Source organism: Anopheles gambiae, chromosome 3, assembly GCF_943734735.2.
Source record: "Anopheles gambiae chromosome 3, idAnoGambNW_F1_1, whole genome shotgun sequence".
NCBI classification, from domain to species: Eukaryota; Metazoa; Arthropoda; class Insecta; order Diptera; family Culicidae; genus Anopheles; species Anopheles gambiae.
In genome coordinates this window covers 94,773,989-94,795,737 of record NC_064602.1, presented here as the reverse complement: position 1 = coordinate 94,795,737, position 21,749 = coordinate 94,773,989, and the positions used below count along the sequence as shown (strand labels likewise).

The 21,749-nt window shown below is 50.6% G+C and overlaps 4 protein-coding genes across 16 annotated transcripts in view; 2 read left to right on the top strand and 2 right to left on the bottom strand.

Moving 5' to 3' along the window:
- LOC1280583 (serine/threonine-protein kinase Genghis Khan) overlaps positions 1–4,341 on the bottom strand; it is a 48,152-nt gene extending 43,811 nt beyond the window's left edge. For 3 of the 4 annotated variants that reach the window (XM_061660258.1, XM_061660256.1, XM_061660259.1), the window contains exons 1-2: positions 4,214–4,341; positions 1,993–2,466 (exon numbers count right to left, since the gene is read on the bottom strand). The gene's annotated coding sequence lies outside the window, so the exon portion shown is untranslated. Of the gene's footprint in view, positions 1–1,992; positions 2,472–4,213 lie in introns of all 4 variants that reach the window. The other variant, XM_061660257.1, reaches the window with a different exon arrangement.
- Positions 4,342–4,654: 313 nt separating this feature from the next.
- Positions 4,655–6,731, top strand: LOC1280584 (nuclear inhibitor of protein phosphatase 1). 2 transcript variants are annotated; one of them, XM_061660635.1, is made up of 5 exons: positions 4,655–4,891; positions 5,019–5,233; positions 5,323–5,540; positions 5,618–6,299; positions 6,374–6,731. In XM_061660635.1, the coding sequence occupies exons 1-5, from the start codon at positions 4,863–4,865 to the stop codon at positions 6,478–6,480; spliced, it is 1,251 nt and encodes a 416-aa protein (XP_061516619.1). In that variant the 5' UTR covers positions 4,655–4,862; the 3' UTR covers positions 6,481–6,731. The 2 variants fall into 2 exon arrangements, with proteins under 2 accessions (XP_061516619.1, XP_061516618.1); XM_061660634.1 differs by having other exon boundaries at positions 4,665–4,891; positions 5,618–6,731.
- Positions 6,732–6,828: 97 nt separating this feature from the next.
- On the bottom strand, positions 6,829–12,083 carry LOC1280585 (stromal membrane-associated protein 2). Of its 9 annotated transcripts, XM_061660629.1 has the most exons (4): positions 11,615–11,736; positions 10,585–10,768; positions 10,047–10,475; positions 6,829–9,546 (listed from the first exon to the last, which is right to left on the bottom strand). In XM_061660629.1, the coding sequence occupies exons 3-4, from the start codon at positions 10,293–10,295 to the stop codon at positions 8,197–8,199; spliced, it is 1,599 nt and encodes a 532-aa protein (XP_061516613.1). In that variant the 5' UTR covers positions 10,296–10,475; positions 10,585–10,768; positions 11,615–11,736; the 3' UTR covers positions 6,829–8,196. The 9 variants fall into 9 exon arrangements, with proteins under 9 accessions (XP_061516613.1, XP_061516616.1, XP_320438.3 ...); XM_061660632.1 differs by lacking the exons at positions 10,585–10,768; positions 11,615–11,736 and adding an exon at positions 12,034–12,083; XM_320438.5 differs by lacking the exons at positions 10,585–10,768; positions 11,615–11,736 and adding an exon at positions 11,887–12,006.
- LOC1280586 (7SK snRNA methylphosphate capping enzyme bin3) lies at positions 12,054–21,415 on the top strand. Its single transcript, XM_061660624.1, has 5 exons — positions 12,054–13,032; positions 15,712–18,819; positions 18,899–19,117; positions 19,190–19,336; positions 19,429–21,415. The coding sequence occupies exons 2-5, from the start codon at positions 15,778–15,780 to the stop codon at positions 20,191–20,193; spliced, it is 4,173 nt and encodes a 1,390-aa protein (XP_061516608.1). The 5' UTR covers positions 12,054–13,032; positions 15,712–15,777; the 3' UTR covers positions 20,194–21,415.
- Positions 21,416–21,749: the final 334 nt, after the last annotated feature.

Sequence of the window (21,749 nt, the reverse complement as noted above, 5' to 3'; positions counted from 1 at the left end):
TTCGGTTGGTAATATACCGTACGGCAAGGCAATGATGATTATAATGATGATGGCGGTGACGATGGTGATGATACAACATAGGGGCAGGCAAGCAGCGTGCATAAAAGATATTGCAACAAAGCTGCAAATGTGCACTAAATTGCAATGTGTTTTTGTTTTGGATTGAAACGTGTTAGTGTACCAGATTAATTCTATTAAGTTTACATACAAAATACGTAACAATTCTAAGCAGTTTCACGTGGAATTTCAAACTATTTTTCCCACAGCCCATTCGTGCATGTGGTGCCAAAAAATAGGATGAAAAGGCCATAACGCATGCAAAGCATGATTTCGGTTTTTTTTGTCACGAAATTCCATATTTTTGTTTGACATTCTGATCACTCAAATGGCCATTAAGTCAAATGCTCCGATCATAATAAACAACATTTAAATTTCGTACTTGATGCGGCAAAACATTAAAATCATGGCCTACCAATGCTGCTCCCGTCTTCAACCCGCCCTACAGTACCCGGACCGTTGCCGCCCATTCTGGTGCAGTTGGAAAAGGGACAGACAGACAAGCACACACAACACACGGTATGACCATCCGGCGGCACTGAAGCTATGACTGTGCTTTGCGGCACTGGATTAGAAACAGATACAGCGAGTGTGTGTGTGTGTGTGTGTGTGTGTGTGTGTGTTTGCCATATCGATCGGGCCGAGGAGCGCTTGAGGGAATCATAATTGCCGACACATGCCACGGCACAAGGGCTTCCCCGAGTCCCGTTTTAGTGCATGAGAACTGCCGCACAAACACACAAAGGTGTGTCTCACAGCGCACTTGGACTAGGTTTTTGTAGCTTTATCTGCATTATATTAAATTAATACAGACACACATGCTTTGTGTTTTGTTCAAGTCGCAATTTTGGTGTTAAAATCGAATTAAATGAAAATAATAAACAACAAAACCATAAATCGTATCACTTTACCCTCTGTCTCTGGACGAAGAAGAAAGCAAAACAACGTTTAAACCTGCCTGACACACACACACGTGATTGTGTGCTTGTGTGCATGTGTGAGTGTGTGTTGTGTAGTACTATTTTTAGTACGAGACCAATAAACCAAACGGCACGGCACCAGCAAACGCACAGCCCATCATGAATGACATTGGTGAAGCATGCTTGGCCTGGTGGGATATGGGGAGGGGGGAGGGGTCTTCTCCTCCCGCTAACCCGGACAGTTGCACCAAAATGCCTACACACCGCAAGCGCCTCCATAAAGAGGAGCATGGGCGCGGTAGTGATGGTGGTGGTGCGCGAAATGTGAGAACGACCTACAGGACTGGGATAGAGAGAGAGAGAGAGAGATAGAGATAGGGAGACGAAGATGCCTGCGCGCGCGTGCGGCCTTTTTGTTGTGTGTGAGATAGATGTCCCCGGTTGGATGGACACATACACAGAAGAGTTTTTCGTTTTCGGTGCAACACAAAAACACCGGAACACCGAACAAGATACCTACTAAAGAAAGTGGCCGCCTGCAGGATGTTTCCCGTGCAGGTGTACTATTACTTTTAACAGAAAAGCCCTGGATGTGTTGTATACAGCAGAAAAACAGCATTTTGGATGGGATTCGAACTGCGTGCGAAGTTGGTTGAAGCGTAAGCGCGCATGCCATTAGACCATCGAGCCACTCGCAAGGATCGTACTAAAATGGGCATATAGCTTACATCATACTATTCCCATGGTAAATCCCATCTGGTTGCTGTGATACTGTTGATCAACTTAATTAAAGGAGAATCCCAAAATGCCATAGTTTGGTCATAAAATCTAGCCTCGTCATACGTACCATTGCTGAGGCTAAGCATATTCGAGTGAAGATCAAGGAAATAAACCCAATCACAAACAAAGAGTCCGTCAACTTCGTTAGCATGTTGAAAGATCAATCCCTTTGCCCTCGTTCCCCACCTTCACCCCTCCCAGCAGCTGGTTTATTTGTGTCGCCCATTTAACTCACCTTTTATGGTTGACGGCGGCGACCACGAGGAGGAGGTGATGACGAACGGCGTTGCTCTCTGTATGTGCGTATACAAACACACACACTCACACGTGTATGTGCGTCTCTGTGGTCTCAGCACTGTTTACGCGACGCCACAATCCAATTTCGCGTCGCTGTTCACGCTAAGCGGACCCGCCAGGCGCCTGCTTTAAAACCTGACAGCTGACACAAAACACTGCACACACACACACGCACACCGACAAGCACACACTCACACGAAAGAACGTAGGGTAGTAGTAGGCGAAATGAGTCGATTCTTTCGCGTTTGTTGCACTTTCGTACACCTCACACCCCGAACACTTTTTGCCGTTGGTTTATTGTTGGGTTCTACACACACACACGCACACGTTCTACACAACCACACAAACGCGCAGGGTGGCGAACACTGCTCCTTGCGCCAAAATCACTCTACACTACGGTTTGTTGTTAGCACTGCGCTTTAGGAAAGGAAAAAATGGAACGCAAATTCGTATTAAGAACGATGTACCCACAAACGGCCGCGGTCGAAACGTAAGTATTGAACCCGCGCTTGCAGGGTCACAAACGCGCAACACAAACAAACAACATACACAAAAAATGCCTCACAATCTGATCGATCGACTTTGCTCTGCTGCGTGAGTGTGTTGAAAGCTCGCTCTCCCTCTCGCTCTGCTCTTTCTCTCCCACTCCTACTAACTTGTCTTTCCGTGTTATCCTCCAACACCTCCTGTGTGTTTTGTTTCCTTTTGCTCACCTTTTTCCCTTTTTAATGAAATTCGTGACAATCTCAAAAGGAAGGAAAAACAACAAGAAAACAACGCACGCACGAGTCTCTCTTCCCTCCCACGCTCCCGGAACACACACGCGATGGTGGTGAAGAAACAAAAAAAAACAGCACACGACCGCACGCACGCATGCACACACACACACACAAACCCAGCAAAGCGTTTATAGAAAATCACACTCCCACGCATTCCAACTCCTCTTCATGCATGTGTGCACGGACCGCATAGGTAAGCTAACGCGCGTACACACACTCCCGGGCGGCCCCCTTCTCAATTGGTGTGAAAGGCAACACGAGCACGACAAAAGATGAAAGAGCAAGCGAAACAAAACATCGTTTCTCTGCTCTTCCTGTTGTTTCCCTTTTCGCTACCCGACGGACCACCCTGTGACGTTCAAGTGTCACCAAAAGCGATTAGAGAGAGCGAGAGAGAGAGAGCGAGCGCGAGTAGAAGCGTGAAAGTGAGCGAGCGTTGTGCGAGAGAGGGAGAGAGCAGGATGGAAAGGTGACAACGAAAAACCGGTGCCACTTTCGCTACCACTACTTGGGCACTTTTTCTTCCCTACCCTCGCATCCCCTGCCACTTCAACGCTACTTGTCTTCGCCTTGGCTTCTTTTTCTACTCCAATTGCACGAAAAGTTAGATCCACTTGCTTGGATGGAATAAATTCATTCAACAAAGCTCGCTATCGAACGGCTGCCGCCACGACAAGCCGCAGAGCCCACAGCCGCCATATCTCGACGAGTCGGCGTAGTCAAGCGCACAATGTTGCCGTCCAACCAGCCAGAGCACCCCGTCGAGCCACACACAGCCAGCCCGTAGCAGGCGTGCAGATGACGGAGTTTTTACTTCACAGCATCCACCGTCTTTCCTTCTTTGCAGTACACGCACACGAGACCAACTTTGGGTCTTTTTCTTGACTTTACATGCCGCGGAGATTCTATAATCGGAGGCCCGCCCCGTAGGCAGATTGCGTTACCGATTTGCTCGATTTCAACGGGCCAGCAGCAGCAGCAGCGCCAGCCAGACAGACGGCCGAGCCGTCGCTTTCTTCCATTCAACTCTCACATACACACACACACACACATATGCATGCACACTCACACGCACACATTCAGTTCCCGAACGAGAACTCCGCCGTCGCCATGGGGTCACGTTGGCACGGGGCTATTTTTCCTTCGCATCAGCAGCGCACCCCTGTCGCGTAACGGGGCAGAAGAGATACAGAGAGGAAGAGGTTGTGGAACAAAATTCTTTCCACAATCGTGAGCAAATTATACGAAAGTTCATTGCTTTTCACTAGTTTTGGGATTTGCATTCGAACACGCACGCACACACACACACACTAAACGTTACAACGGCAAAACCCGATGCGATGATGATGTTGGGCCAGAGAAATTCCATTTTCACGTTACCGTCTTCGCAGCCAGAAAACGCGTCCGCACACACCGACACCGAGAGAGAGAAAAGTGCCTTTTGTGTTGAGGGAAGCAAAATAACCCCTCTGGCTTTCGATCGGTGTGTGCGTGTGTGAGTGTGTGTGCGCGAAAAGAATGACCCAAATAGCATTTGCGCGATGACAGCTGTCAATGCGGATGAAACCATTCCCAACAAGCGTAGCGGGGAAACTTTTTTAGGTTTCCTTTTTACTATTTTAAAGGTTGAGAACGTTAACTAAGCGCAAATGTGTCTCTTATATATTTGTACATTTGTATATTTGTATCTTTGTATACTTTTATTTAGAACCGGTTTTTCAAACGGACTAAAAATACTCGCATCGCCGTGGCAGTTGCACCAAACTCGCACCGGTATAAAAGCACCTTAAGCACAACACCAGCCTTTCGTTGATCTGTCACATTGCACTTCTGATCCTACCTGGCCAGCTGAAGCAATTGGAGAAAAACAATCGTACGCTGTGTATTGGTGCACTCTCGGGAAGTATTATTTAATTAATAATGTTGTTTTCCGGCACCAGTGCTGCCGTAGAGAGTACAACCATCTAAAGTCAACGTGCGCCGTAATCAAACGAAACATTTGGATAAACTCCCCCTCCTTCCAAAGCCAATGTCCAATCACTATGATATTCCATCGTGGTAAGCGAGCGCGGGGTGTGGGATGTTGTTTAGTTGAGCGCCACCGAACAACATCTGGCAGCGCGTACAACGGTTGGACGATACACTTTCCTTACGCGTTGGTTTTGTTTTGCTTCTGTCCTCACAGGGCCGGAAAGCCACCGACCGGTCTGCATCTGGATGTGATGAAGGAGGACAAGCTCGTCCAGAAGCTGATGATCGACGAAAAGCGATGCTACCTGTTCGGGCGTAATCCGCAGATGAACGACTTCTGCATCGACCATGCTTCCTGTTCGCGGGTCCACGCCGCCTTCGTCTACCACAAGCATCTTCACATCGCTTACCTAGTCGACCTCGGCAGCAGTAAGTCCCCACTGTTTCCCTCTGTGTGTGTGTGTGTGTGTGTGTGAGTGAGTGTATGTTGTTGGTCAATTCTCGCTACCTCGCTTTAGCGCACGGCACGTTCATCGGTTCGGTCCGCCTGGAGGCCAACAAACCGACCCAGCTGCAGATCAACAGCCAGTTTAGCTTCGGTGCCTCCACCCGCCACTACATACTGCGCGAGCGGCCAACCGTCGGGTCGCGCACCAACATCATGGAGGACATACCGATGATGGACATCAGCGACGGCACCTTTCTCGGGTTGCCCGAAAGTCAAACCGAACTCGATGTAAGGAACACGCCATTCGACGGCCATTTGTCTGATGCCATTCGTTGCATATTACTCTCTTTCTGGTTTTTTTGTAGAATCTAACCGAATACAATACGGCCCACAATCGGCGCATCTCGATGCTCGGCATCGCGGACGACGGTGGCAGTGTCGGCGGGGCGGGCGGTGCCGGCGGACCGGGCAGTACCGGCGGCAGCTCGTACAAGAAGAACAAGCGCAACAAGCGGAAAGGGGTCGCGTTCAACGAGGACGAAATCATCATCAACCCGGAAGACATCGATCCATCAATCGGCCGGTTCCGCAATCTCATCCAGTCCACCGTCGTGCCGGTGTCGGCCAAGCGTGCCAAGATGGAGGTGCAGAACAACATGGGCATTGTGACGTCACCATCGACCAGCGGCATGAAAGCCGGTGGGTTCCATCTGCACTCCCATCACCACGCGCTGACGGGAGGTGGTCACGGTCAGGCTCAGGGGAGCGCACCGACCAGCCTTTACCACGGAATCGATCCGGTTGATGGTGGTGGTGGTGCGGGAAGTAGTGGCGCAGGAGCCAGTTCGTCCTCCGATGGGCGTGGCTTCGGAAGCTTCGACATGGACACGACACCAAGCGGGCTGTCGACCAAGCTGGGCATACTGTTGCCAAATCCGGCACCGGACGTCAACCCGGCACCGCCGCAGGTCCGTGAGCCGTCCACCTCGGTGCCGATGTTCGCCGTACCGGGTGCGACTGCGTCCGGTAGTGGCATGAACGCTGCTGGTAAGCGAAACAATTATGATCAAAGTAGTCGATCGTGCGATGCTAATTGTATTTTCACTACGTTCTGCTTTCAGCCAAAGCCGGGGAGAAGCAACCGGACACGTCGGATGAGCCGAAGAAGAAGAAGTATGCCAAGGAACAGTGGCCGGGCCGGAAACCGCTCGGATTGGGCAGCTTTTAAGCGAAAGGAGACTGGTAACCTCGTGCAAACACACACACTCATGCATTACAGACAACAGCGCAACACTATCTGAGGAACGCAAATGGTGTACAGGACGAACAATATTCTGTAACATTTAATAGTCATAGTCGCTGCACCGTGTGTCCACTCTGGCCGAGCTTGTCCGGTGGAAGGTGAAGCATATTTGTAAAACATACAGAACTATAAGAAACTGGTAGATTTGAGAAATAAAAATGAAATCGTACGCAGAATCGAAGGCAAACTAAAATGGAAAACGTACAAAAGAAGGAAAGAAGCAACCGGAAATAGCAATTAAGGGACTGAAAGCTTTGAAAGATTCCACAGATGTAAGTGTTTCGCAATCGATCGATTTATTTCCACAACTAAATACAATTAACCGCAGCACATATGCCCATTTTGGGGGGGAGTTAGTTGGGGAAGGTGGGGAAGGGATGGGGAGAAAAGGAAATACTTCTAGCCCGGTCCGATTACGCTATCGTCGGTATGGATGAATCGGATCGTGTTCACGTCATTCTTTCTTTTAATTATTCCCTAAAATATAGCTTCCATGCTGCAGCGACCTCCACACGGACACGTGCTTTCTGAGCTGATGCTCCTCCTATACCACCCCTCCTGCATTCCCAATTAGAATACTCTAGACACGCAAACACATTGTGAGAAATACAGCTTTTATGCAACCCTGTGTCTTTCCATCCCTCTCATTCTCCCTGTGTGTGTGGACTGGGGCATGGACACGTAGTTTAAAATTGCCTTTTACTTAAACGAATTCTTGCACATCGTTCGGGTTGCTTCCGTTCGCTTCCATCTCCCATACCCCATTCGTTATACAGTAGTGTACGCATTTTCCCTTGATTTTTTTCCACTTGCGCCCCCAACATCAGACACACAGCCAACATCCGCGATGTAAGTAATACCATAATATGTGTATGTATACAGTATCTCTATGTTTCTTCTTTGAATTCAAAATAGTAGCGGTTACAGCAGAAAACAAAAACAAACTCTCGGAAAAGGAACCGCTGTGTCAATATTTGTCTTCCTGATACCCTGAATGCGACGGTGCGAATACGGTCGCAGTAATAGTATAGTATAGTTTCATCCCTGTCTTGATCATGCACCCTCCTTTCCTGTATATATATCTATTTCTAACCCTTTCGCAGTGAGTCACCGTCGGAATGGAAAAGGAAAGTTAATACGACTGCAAAGGATTATCCTTCTAAACGAACAAGAGTGTACATACACAGACGAAACGATGGTGGGGCATCATGCCAGCAGAAGAAGGAAGGAGAGGGGGGGTGGGGGTAGGGGAGAGGGTATGGTTCAACACTAACCTACTATTATATTTATATATATACTTGTGATTCTGCTTATGCTTTTCCATAGTTTTCATTCTCATGTTTCGTTTAGCTAAATAAGTGTAATTGCCCTAAAATCTGCGCGCCCGCTCGCCCGCTAGCTCGCACCATTTTACTTCCCCGTTCCTGCTTCCTGTTGTGATAGTGTTTTTAGGTTCCTTCCCCTACCCGCTTTAGTACACACGCTTAACGGTTTCGGTACTTTAAACTGGTTTTTTAATCGTTTTTTCCACTGCTTTTGGCTTTCGGACGGGGAATAGGGGGCTGCGCGCGCGCGTGTGTGTGGAGGCTCTAGATAAGTTAGTCGGCCCCGAGGGGATTGCTAAGGTCCACGGTTCTCCACTTATTGCCACACGTCCCGCAGATTCATCGTGCCGAACTGATTGCTTAGCTTGTCTTGCGCTTGCTGCTGCTGCTGCTGCTGCTGCTGCGGAGGGACGGCTTTAGGAAAGTTAGCAAACGCAGCCACTCCGCCTCCTCCCGGGCCCATTACCTGCCCTGGCTGGGGGGGCTGCATACCCATCATGGGCGGGAAACCACTGGCAGCACCGTACTGGCCCGCCATCGCACCGTACGCTGGAACCATCGGCGGAACGCCAACCTGCTGTGCGTTAAACATCGCGCCCTGCTGTGCCATCATGCCACCTGGAGCACCGCCCATCGCACCATTGTTGCTGTGGAACACCATCTGCGGCGGTACGCCCGCACCCATCATCGCGTACTGTCCGGGCGGCGGTTGTGGTCCGGCACCGGTCGGGAACGTTTGGAACGCACCGAACGCGTTCGCCGGCATCATACCGGCCCCGTTGGCGGGCGGGAACGTGCTGCCGGCCTGCTGGAATCCACCGAAACCACCCGCCGCCGGTCCACCGAACCCACTGCCGAGCGCCGTCGGTCCACTGCTCGGGGCCGATCCGTAAAGGGCCATAATTTTGTCCTTCGTCAGTTTGCCGCTTACGTCCAGCCCGCCCGCACCAGCACCGGCACTGCCGGCTTGATTGAAAAAGTCCGCCTCCACCTTCGCCAGATCGTCCGAGTCGGTGTTTTTCCGCTCGAGCAAATCCACCCCATTGCTGCTGCTGCCGCCGGTCGCCGACAGTCCGTTGGCGGGTTTGTTGCTAGCGCTGCTGTGATTCGGCGTCAAACTGCCCTCGCCAAGCGACAGGCCGAGCAGATCCGTCCCAGCGCTCGTGTTTTGTACCACCGATTGGCCACTGGTCGCGTCCGTCGAGGAGGCAGAGCTATTCAGCGAACCACCGGCACCACCACCCGAATTCCGGCTGGACGGTTTCATACTGCTGGCAGGGGCTTTCAGCTTTGGCACAGCCGATCCGACCGACGAAGGTGAGGCGGCGCTGGATGCACCACCACCCGCTGAATGGGCTTTCCGGTCCGCGGGCGATGAAAGGGAGAGCGAGCCACCTACCGAACCGATGGTGCCGCCGGCCCCACCCGAGGAGGAAGCTTTTTTCTTGCGCTTTTGCCGCTCGATCTCCTCGTCGATCTCCCGGTCCCAGTCAACTTTCGGGGCGGGCGGTGGGACCCACTCCCGGGCAAGATACTTCTTGTGCTCGTACTTGGCCCGGATGAAGCTCTCGAGTGCGGAATCGGTCTGCGGACGCCGGAACCCGTCCGGTATCATTGCTTCGTACACGGCCCGGGCACGGGAGTTGCCCATCTGCTCCAGGGAAACCTACGGCGAGAGGGAGAGTTTTTGCTTTATTTTAACAGAATTTGGTTTAATTACCCTTTAAATAATATTTTGTAAATAAAAAAAAGTGCAGAAATTTTCGTCTGATTTGAGCATTTATCTCTATCTAAATCGCTCCCAGGTGTACGTGATTAGGTGAAATTAATTCACCTCCTGATCCTAGTAGCCGTGCCCAAAAAATCAACACGAACGCACAGGAGCGTTGTGGCGCACCAATACTGGCGCACACCCCAAAAACTCACCCCATAGGCATTGGTAGGGAACGGGGAGGAAATAAAGCAATTAATTAAGAAACAGCCGAGATTGATGTGCGTGGTGGTGGGGGGTATATAGCGGCAACACGCCACCATTGGGGGGGGAGAGCGCACACAGCACGGCGCATGGGCACGGTACGCACCAACGTTTCCGCCACCGGTGCCATACCGTGTCACGTGCTTTTTTCCCCCTACCCCTACCCCTCTCTCTCTTCCCCTATTACTTACCACCTGCTCCGGTGTCCAGCTGTCCAGGTTGACCGACTTCACCCGGCTAATGTGGACGCCCAGATTGCGGTGGATGCCGGCACAGCGGATGCACAGAAACACGCCCAAATTCCAGGACGCCCAGCGCGGTCCCTTCGCGTCGCAGTCCACGCAGTACTTGTTGTCGTCGTCCCGCAGCATCTTCGTCAGCAGCATCTGACACTTTTCCTGTATCTGCTTCTGCCGCTCCGTCTCATTTTTCCTGCTCATTTCGCGCGCTCGCTGCTCGTACCGGTGGGTGGGTGGAGGGCGGTGTTGGACGCTTCAAATTGCAAACCAGCAGTGATCCAAAAATCCGGGCTTATGTTTATCACGCAACAAAAGGGCGATGGGAGAGGCTTCTATCTTATCTTCTGGCGGCTTTAGCTCTAGCTCGGTCCGCCCCAGAGTCTGTTCGATGCGTAAAGAAAAACAAATGAAAAAAAGGGAAATAAATCATTAATATTCAATGCAATTAACAATACACACTGTACACTTTTCTTAGCACGGACACACACACCCATACAAGCGCAGAGTTATGGGAATATCAGTTGCCCGCTGCAACCGCTATCTCTTGCTGGTTGCAAACCCTGACCGGAAGTGAACATAGAAGGCGTAAAAGAACGGAATGGTGTCGAGACGGGTGAAATCTTTGGGTGCAAGAGTGATAAATGTTCCTATTCCGTTATCCGTCACTGTACTTGCTGGGTGTAAGGCGGAATGAATAAAAAACGTACATACACACACTGTTATAAAATGAAACTAATTCACACGATTGGTCTTAATTTACGGTCCCCCACGGTTGGCTAGAATGTGCTGGAACGGGAACATGGTAGGCTGTTTTTATCAAATTTCGATCGAAGCAGCCCGCCACCTGGTGCTTGATTTGTTCCATTCGTGTGTGTTTTTTTTTATCACAAGCAGGCCACGAATCAAAGGATTCGCGTGCTAATTTCAAACGCCGTACAAGGACGATCTATTTTACTTTAAAGGCTTCCCTTAATTTCCAAGCCCCAAAAGTCGGCATGAGGAAAATTGGAAGATCTGAAAATTGGAAGACAATCGTCGTTACAATGGCCACACACACTTGACGCCTGGAGCTAGAGGGGGACGATGATGAAGACAGGTAACGATACTTTTCACACATAACTGCCTAACACAAGGTGCGAGTGTGTGTGTCCGTGCATTGTGATAACAAACGATTTCTTTTTTCCCCCCGATGACACATCGGGCAACCGAAAACACGGGCCCGCTGGGTGAAATCGTTTCGTTTTGGCCTTCGAATACGGAATTGCTTTCGCAAAGTAAACATGTTTGCGCCACCACTTGAAGGTGTTCGTTTGCTGCTAGGAAGGAAGTTTAGCAAATGATCTTTAAACACTTGAACGTTTCCTGGCGCTGATACAATCCTGGACAGGAAGATTGCACAGGGGGCGTATGCTCCAATGCACCTTGCTGTTATCACTTCCTTTCTACCGCCCAGCGCCGAGGCACCCGAGGATATTCACCCGCAGAATAAAGGGCCTCTCTCTCTCTCTTTCTCTATTTACCAACACACGCCCACACTTTCCCGCAAGGAAGAAAATCCGCTTTTCCTCTTCAGTGCAGCAGTCCGAAAAACGGCCGACTCACTGATTTCCTCTACAGAGCGGGACTACTCCACTCACGGTAAATATCTTTGTTATTTCCACTAGCTGGTATGCGCGCACACAAACACACACACGCACGAACCCCTATCTTCTTCTAGTGCTTCTTTCGCTTATCGTAAAGGACGGCTTACACACCCGCTCCTGGCGCTTTCGTCGTATCGTGTGGCACGAACCGTTGCGTTGCACTAGCACCTGCACTTAATACTGCAACTTGCACGTAACTGCGGTCGAGCGGCGTAACGACGCGACGGCAGTCGGTGGTGAAATATGTGAAGATCCGTGCACAAAACCGTCGTCGATATATTTTTGCCGAGTTGTACCTGTTTCGTTGTTTGTTTTCTTCGCTGCGTCTTTTTTTGTTGTTGTATGTGTGTCGCGCTGTCAAATTCGTGTCATTGCGCGTGTCAGTGTGTTTATAGGGTGCAGTTGAAAAGGCGCAGGAGTGTCAGCTGTGAAAAGATACCACCAAATTCAAAATTTAGTTTTTTTGGTGAATTGGATACATTTTTCGTGCAAATAATTCCATTCAAGAACACTCGAAACGTGAAATAAGTAAAAAAAAACGAACATTTAATTTGAATCACAATTCAGCAAACGTCCTCGTCTTCATAAGAAACGAACCACAAGAGCTGAACAAAAACCGCTTGTCAGGCGGCTGCTGTCATTCCAGGCAGACAGAATGAAACAGACAAGCTCTTGCACGTTTAAATCGCTGAAGACGCGCAAGCTGTGCGGACGTCTCCGTCTGTGCTCCGCACACGATTCGTACCAACGATCCATCCATCCATTTTGGGTTCCGAATTTTAGTGCATGTGTGATCAGCATTTAAAACAGAAACCCGCAAAACAAACGATCAACATCCAACCAACAGCTAAAAGAGCGAGAGAGCACGCGAGTGAGTGTGTGTGTGTCCTGTGCAGTGTGGCTGCGTTTGTTTGCACACGAACGGGATAGCGCACGCAAGTGGGTGCAAGCGAAATGCAGACATTCTTCACGCGCAAGTGAGCAAAACAGCACAACCACATACGGCAAAAGGCTGTGCGCGTAATCGAGAAAGCAACAGAGCTCCATCAACGGACCGTGCGAGACGGGCGATAAAACGGACGACAGCAGTGTGAGCGAGAGGGAAGGACAACGAAAAACATGCGTGCCTGTGTGTGTACGCGCCGACCGACGTACAAAGGAGGATATCGAAACCATTTGCTCAGCGCGCAAGGAGTGGTGTGGCAGCGTATCCGTACCGTGTCCGACGATTGAGTGCATTTTCACCGTGCGTAGACGCGAGTTGCAGTGCAGTGACAATTGACAATTCGAAGAAGGTTAGTAGTGTGCGCGCTGTGCGCTTTACGTGTGGAGAGAAAAAAAATGGGTGTAGAAATATTTCAGTGTCTGTTATGGGAAAAATAGCCCCATCTTCATTTGTCCACGGTGACTGTGGGACTACTGCAAATAAAAAATTGAAAGAGTACGCGCAACGGTGCCGTCCCGGTTGCACCCGCACTGTGCGGAACGATGCTAAAGCGAGACGGCACCATTGCTACCAGTGACAGAAAAGTGTGCTCTTCACACGCGCGCGCGCTCTGCTTGAGCGCAGTTCGAGCGCGAGCGAGACGGCGTGTCGATTGCAGAATTATATTGTTCGCGCGATGTGACACGAATGGTGTGTTTGTCTCTTCACGCACATAACTCCGCTCCATCAGTTTTCGATATCGCTGTGTATGTGTGTGTTTTTTTTTTCAATTTTGCGCTGGAGATGCATCTCGCGCATCTCGTTAACGCGCGCGGATCAGATGTGACGAACACCATAGGCGACACAAACAAACTGCCCATGTGTGTGTGTGCAACGAAGAGAGACAGAGAGTAGAAAACGGGCGACTAACACAAAAAAAATCTGGCCATCTAACCTGTGTTGATGGATCTGTTTTGGGTGAGGGAAGAGGGGGGAAGAGGGGGATGAAAACAAAAAAAGGAGGAACCGGTTAAGACGACGACACGGTCGTGGCGGTGGTGCGCGCATTCGTCGAACATGCTGCTACGCACATGGCGATGGTTCGGATGGCCAATTTGGTTGTTCCCTTGCCACCGCAGGCACCACCCTTCCTAAACATTGGCCTGTGTGCTGTTTTGGATGTGGCAATACAGCACAGTGGCAAACAGCAGCAGCAGCAGCAGCAGCAGTGCACATACACACACACACTGTCCGACAAACCAACTGCTATCAAACGGTTTTTTTTGCATTTCATTTTGGACCACCAATTCTGCCTACATTCAACGTAATTTTTTCCTGGCATTTTCATATTGACGTATTTTCACCCGGCCAGATTACGTATTTTCATCTGGCATTTTTCATTACTTTTAGATCGCGTTGAAAAACTTTGGTACAATTGGAAGATGTGGAATGCCATGTGGCAGTCACATAGCCTGCTTAGTTGCATGGGAAGCAATGTTGACGTTTATCGTCCCATAACAAACAGAAAGAAGAAGTTTATCTATGCACGGAGATTCCATTACGGATGGAGATGATTGTCTTGGGTGATATAATCATTTAATTACCTGGTTGCAGTGATGTAGTTGCATAGAACAGTATCCACACAGAAAAATATAATCACAACGTGCAGATTTTTGCTCTTTACAGGCTCTACAGTGTCGTCGCATTGCCATGTGATCAACTTCACAGTTGACCATCGAAAACATTCCGTTTAGTCAATATTATGAATTATTTAGATCATACGTGTCGTTGGTTTTGAATCCATTGTATTGCATCAAACCACTTCTTCTTTGACACAACACAACCGTTGTCGGTCAAGGCCTGCCTGTACCCACTGGTGAAGTGAGCTTGACTTTCTTTGACTTATTGTTACCATAGCAGGAAAGTTAGTCCTACGTATGAGAGCACGGTCTATTCGAGACTTGAACCCATGACGGGCATGTTATTAAGTCGTACGCGTTGACGACTGTACCATCAGATCGGCCCAAACATTGTTTGCATGAAACACGAAAGTGAATTGCTTATTTGCTATTTTCTTCATTAAATTTTCATCTGCGCAAAGCTTGATCCACACTGTACGCGAGTCAAGCGTATGTGCGTTTGCAACTGCTGCTCACACCTCACACTCATCGGTTTGCTCCGTTGGTCGCCCTCTGTGTGTGTGTGCGTGTGTTGGTATGTGCAGGAGGCAACTGCTCCAACCAAATCAGCCATATAGTGTGTGTTGGTTTTACGTTACACGTTATTGCATCCTGTAGGTCTTTTTCAAATTAGATTTATGGGAGATTTTATAAAGCAAGGAACCGCCGCTGCAGTTCTTCTCTATAATAGACACAAATGCGAAAACTACGATATTCGGAACCGTGACTAAGAACAACAAATACGCAACCAAATCCCTATACGAACGCAACTAGCAAACAACTCCAAAAAAAAAACGGTTAAATTGTGAACCTGGACGAGCAACAACTAGTTTTGGGGAGGAAACCTAGAAAAAAAACTGGTTTTGCGCCCTTTAGAAAAGCGAATTTGGTGCAAACCTTTGTACTGCACACTAAAATCGCGCCTTTTCAATGCCATGTGCCTTTGGCTCCGGCATATGCGGCTGCAGAAAGGGCGGGCTCACTTCCCTTTTCGCGCTATAAACATTTGCCAGCGAAACTCGAACGTTTTAATTGCATCTTTGCGGGAGCACCCTTGGCGTACCAGTGATGACATCTCGAAGAAATTGTTTTGCGTTGTGTGTGTGTACTGTAATTGTTCACATAACCCAACTTCCTTTTTGAGAAAGTATGACCCCATAAGTTGCGCACATGTCTCTCGTTCGATCATGATTTTACATGAAGCACCGTGCAGTGGGCATAACTATGAATCACAACTATTTTTAGAATCATATGGTTCAGTACGACTTAATTTCAATCGTCCTCTTTATTATAACCTTTAATTTCTTTCCTTGCTGAGTGAAATAATTTAACTAATTGTTTTTTTTTCATGTTTTTGTTTTAATTTTTAGATCTTTACTCTCGAAATCAATAAACACCGGATTAGAGGACTAACTTAAGGAAAAAGCCCCTTTACGATGGAAGGACCCTCGGTAGCGGCTGCAGAAGACGATTCGACGGCAGATGCCAGCGGAGGTGGTGGTGGTGGTGGTGGTGGAGGTGGAGGCAATGGCCGAACAGAAGAGACACGCCGGTGCAATGCGCACCGGGCAGCGCGGCCACCGAACTCAATGATTGAACCGAGTGGCGGAGGTGGTGCCGGCAAGGGAAGAGGGGGAGGGGGCGGAGGAGGGGGAGGTGGCGGTGGAGGTAACCATAATCGGAAAAACAATCCTCAACAGCAGCGCCATCTCCAGCAGCAGCAGCAACAGTTGCAGCAGCAGCAGCAGCATGGTGGAGGCAAGAAACAGAAAAAGCAACAGAAATGGAAAGCGAACAAGTACCGTGGCCGTGGGTCGGGTGGCAAGGACTGCCCAGCAAGAGGTGGAAGAAAGGACAAATCGGCTGTTGGATCACAAGCGATCGGAAAGATGGAGGAGGGCAACGCAGTGAACGGTATCGGGGGAGAGGATTTGGGTGCGGCGGGGCTCAACGTGGGAGAAACGCATCCCGCGGAACCGGGCTGCTTCCATCAGGTGCACCAGCAGGGACTAGCCCATTCCTCCCAGCTAGCTTCATCCTCATCATCCGGCAGCGCACAACAACAACAACAGCAGCAACAGCAGCAGCAGCAACAACAACAATCGACCGGATCGCAGACATCATCCGGCGCAACGGGCCAGCAACAGGGGGGCGCCGGGTCAAACATGATGATGTCGTCCGCCATGCCCCCGCAAAAGAACAAACACCCGAAGCAGCAGAACCTCACGCCGATGGAGGTGCGCAACAAGCGGCTCCAGTCGGTGTCGAAGTTCTTCCTGCCGGACAAGCGGCCGCGCAAGGAGTGTATCGTGCCGCCGACCAAGTTCCTGCTCGGCGGCAACATTTCCGACCCGCTCAACCTGAACAGCCTGCAGAACGAGTCGGAGAACGCGGTCACGCCGAAGTCGTCGCCGATACCGACGCCGCCTCACTACAAGGCAAAGATCGAGGTGATCATACCGCCGAACATCAACGATCCGCTGCATCTGCTCGATCCGGTCGACTCGGTCGAGTACGAGATGCAGCTCTGCTCGCCGATGAAGCGCAAGCAGCGGCCGCGCAACAAGCGCAAGCGCAAATCGCGCACCACCACCGAGCGGAACGACGGGCTGCTGTCGATCGAGCAGCTGCCGCCGCCGCCGCTCGGTGGCGAGGAGCTGGTGGGCACCAGCAGTGGAGCAGCCAGTGGTGGTGGTGGTGGTGGTGCGGGAGGAGGAGTTGCTGCCGATGCCGAAGAGGCAACGACGGCGGAGGAAGCATCCTTTACCGGGATCGGGCAGAAACTGGCCGATGCAGCTGCGGGGGAGCAGCGTTTCTCGCTCCCAGTGCCGGATGCGGATACGGGCAGCGCCCACTTTCACCTGGCACACTTTAGCGGACAACCGTCAACGAGCGGAACAGGGCCGGTGGCGGCGTCGTCGTCGTCCGTACAGCAAGGACACGTGCACCACGTGTCCGGTGCAGCTGTCATGGAACGGCCCGGCTCCTCCGCCGGCGGTCTGCTGACCGAGCAGGAGCGCGAACGGGACAGGGTGATGCGCAACCTGAAGCTCGATCTCGAAAGTGCCGGCGGCCGGAAGCGCCGCACGAGCGAGAGTACAAACAGCACCAAGAACAAGCTGCGCCGGATGGACTCGATGGACAAGATCGTCAGTCCGGTCATCCCGCAGCCGGGCGGCTGGAAGCGTGCCCACTGGCCGGCCAATGCGGGTGGGAGTGGGGCGGCCGGCAGTGCTGGGCGGAATCGCACCCGAACCTTTTCCACCACGTCTGTCACGGACGAACAGCATGGGGAGGATGGGACGATTGCGACCGGCGCAGACCGGAGTACGGAAGGGCAGGCACAAGAGAAGGCGCACAAAACCGAACGAACGGACGGGTTGGAGGATCATAAGAAGCAAGCGGGTGATGAGGGTGGTGCCGTTAAGGAGGAAGGGCGATCGAATGAAGCGAATGTGATGGGTACGTCCGCCGGAAGGATGGGTAGTGGCATCGGGTCGATTGAACGACCGTTAAGCTTGACGCAAGGGACGTCCCAGGGCACAGTTCCACCGTCACAGAGCTCATTGGCTGCCACTAGCCGGTATCACTTCGGGAACTACGATCGTTACTACGGTTACCACAGCCTGAACGAGTTCATCGACGTGCGGCTAAAGGTGTTCATGCGCAATGCGTACCTCTTCCGGGACAAGGACGTGCTGGACATTGGGTGCAACGTGGGCCTGATGACGATCGCGATCGCCAAATCGCTGCACACCAAGTCGGCCATCGGCATCGACGTGGACGGCAAGCTGATAGCGAAGGCGCGCAAAAACCTGGCCAAGTACGTGCGGGTGCCGCGCACGGTTGTGCCCGGGGCGGGCAGACGAGGTCACCGGGAATCGTCGACGGTTGTTTCGGCCACCGTCACCAAGATGGAGGTAAGCGAGGAGTTGGCTACCAGTAAGGAGACGCTTCCGTTGCAGAGCGATCCGGCTCCAACTGCTGTAAGTGCACCTCAGCCATCGACTAGTCAAGAAGGAGGAGAATGCACGGAACCATCTGCTGCTACTCCTGTCGCTGTTCCGACACCACCAGCGAGCGTTGCCGAGACGGAAGATAACGTTTCAGGGGCACCGGTAGAAGAAACTGTCACGCAAATGGTCACCCCAGCAGCGGCAAGCAATGAAGATGCTGAAAAAGCACCACCTGAACCACCAGCGATTGCCGTGCCAGCCGAAACCAGCAATCGTGTTGTGGCACGACAAAAACGACGCCGAAAACGGTTCGGCCAGAAGGGGGGACGCCATGGGCAGCATCACAACAGCCAGCACCACCAGCAGCATCAGCAGCATCACCTGCGACGGAACAAGCCGGAACAGTCGCAGTACTTCCCGATCTCGTTCCCCGTCACGATGGGCAACTTCAGTGGGAAGGAGCACCAGATGGATATTGGTCGGCCGGAAAACAAGTTCCCGAATAATGTGAGGTTTAAAACGGTAAGTTGGCCTGTGGTTTTGGTGGGTTGGTGGTTTGCACAAACAGAAGAATCTTATACGAAACAATCGTTTTTGGCAGATGAATTACGTCCTCAAGGATGAACAGATGATCAACTTCGACACGCAGCAGTACGATCTGATCCTGTGCCTTTCGGTGACCAAGTGGATCCATCTGAACTACGGCGATGTCGGGCTGAAGACGGCGTTCAAGCGCATGTTCAACCATCTGCGGCCGGGCGGGAAGCTGATCCTGGAGGCACAGAACTGGGCTAGCTATAAGAAGAAGAAGAAGCTTACGGTAAGGAAGAGCGAGGCGTTTTTATTGAACTTTTGGAAGGAATTATCAATTTATTATGGTTTTATTTTGCAGGAAACCATTTTTGAAAATTATCAGAAAATTGAATTCTTCCCGAAATACTTTCACGACTACCTGCTCAGCCCGGAGGTGGGCTTCAGTCACAGCTTTCCGCTTGGCATACCGCGCCATCTGAGTAAGGGATTCCGGCGACCTATCCAGGTGAGTAGCAGTAGTTTGTTTGTGGATGGTGCCAAGCGACCAAATTGCAATATGGTATTTACATTTTACCTTTTTTACCTTCCCCCATCTAGCTTTACATTAAGGGCGATTTTACACCGTCGCAGGCGAAATGGAGCGACACGTACCACCCAGGCACACCGTACGAGAACCATCGCGGTATCTACACGGACATTGTCACCGCGTCGCAGTCGGCCGCCGGCTGCATCTGGGGTGCGATGACACCGTACGCACCGAGCTACAGCTACCGGCAGCCGCCGACCCCCTCGCACGGCGGCGGCAGTGGCGGTGGAAGTGGCGGCTTTGCCTCAACCTCACCGTACTACAACCCGCGGCAGACGGACAGCTACCTGCCGAGCTACGACATCGCCAATACGCACCGGCCCGGTAGCTACTGTTTTGCGTCGCCCATCTATTCGACCACGTGGTCGCCACCGTCGGACATGCTGGCGACGAGCGGGGGCGGCGGTGGATCGTACCGGCGGTCGGCCTCGAACACACCCAACTCGGCCAGCATCCGAAGCGTGGACAACGATGACCACTACTACGTGAGTACGGCCAGTGGTGGCAGTAGCCAGCGGCGGCACCACGTTTACCCGCCGATCGAAGTGTTTGCGCCACTGCACGGCTACGATGCGATGCGTCCGAGCAGCTATCGGAGTGGAAATGGTGCCGGTGGGGGTGGTGGCGGTGGCGGTGGGGCAATAACCGATTCCGATTCGGAACTGTCGTCCCACTCGGCGTCCCAGACACCGACCCGGCAGCAGCAGTTGGCCGGCAGCTTCCTGACGGACGACCAATCCAACTCACCCAGCGGACACTCCCAGCCAGACAAGTAGACCAAGCGTGGTGGTGGTGAAGGTGATAGAAACTATAGGACACAGAAGCAACTTTCTGGGCACTCTCTCAAATAGGTTATGTTTGAAGGCTTTGGACGCACAAAAAAGGACGACAAAACTAGCCAAAACCGCGGTGCCACTACTGAGCAAAAGTGTAAGATATAGACAGATAGGAGGAGGAGCAAGCAGCAGGCGGAACTGCTGCTTGCTGCCGCTCAGTATATCCCACACCGTGTGATATAGATTTCACATTTTCAAAAAAGTTGATAATCTTCAGGAAGAGAAACCAAAAAAACAAAAACAAACAAACAAACAAATCGCGATTAGTACACGCGACACTAGCAATGTGCACCGCAGGAGAAGAGTGTGCGCACAGGATGTGTAGTAGCTACGACGAGGGTAATTTCCCCATTTTCTCATGCACACACTCGCTCTCTCTCTCTCTATCTCTAATGCTACAGCTCATATAACATATGTGTAGAAACAGCACAAAGTTGAAGACACACGCATCACAGGACAGGACAGGACAGGCAATAGGCGCTAACCGCTGTTATAGTTTGCTTATGTTATCCTCGTTCCTCGGCGCATAGATTACCTGATAATTACACCCCCGGCGTGTTGCGACGTTTGTTGTTGCCGGGTTTCTCACAACCCCCTCGAGCTCTCCAGTACAGTGAGTAGGATCGAGATGGAGTTTCGTTAAGACAGTTATTATTTTTTAATGATCCCAATTACATCTGTTTAGTTGCGTTATTTTGTAAACGTTGTCAGAGGGGGATTAAGCTTCTATTTCTTTGGACGCGCGCGCCATACGCATCATTATTATGCGTAGCTTAGCCCCCTTCCCACACAAACACAAGTAGACGGAGTAGCGATATAGGGCATGTAGGGTGAAATCCAAAATGCGTACGTCAGTTGGCAATTGTAAATTGTACGACTGTACAAAGTTTGCTTACAAAATTATCACCTCCACGTTTTGGGGGGGAGTTGAGTGAGTGTGAGGGTATTGGAAAACAATGTACATTTGAATGAAAGAAAATACGGTGCATCGTTTGCGTAGAGGAGCATAGAGTAGAGGTTAATATCCGAACGTTTTTTTTTTCCCGGTATGGATGAAACATGTTTAAATTATTTGAATTGTACACAATATAATACTACTTGAATTTGCCTTTCGTTCAACGTTCTAAGCTGAATATGAAAATTCAAAAATTATCAACAGAAACAGATGCAATTTTGTGTGAGCCTAGCGCGTTAGCATTTGAATGACACCGGGCGATTGGTAAGTAGATAAAACAATTTACATCTACATTTGATTATAAGTTGAATTTTGCGGTGCAGTCTCTTTAAGAATGAGTATGTATAATATTACAGTGTTATACCTTTTCCAGATAGGATTTCATGCGTATAAACTTGGCCAAATTAACGGTCGTTTCTGCTTTCTATGACGGACTGAGACATGCTGAAATCGCTGAACATCAAGGGTTAATTTTGAATTATGAAAAAATATTTTGGTATTTATTGTAGAATTTGATAAATTGTCTTCATTTCACACTGTA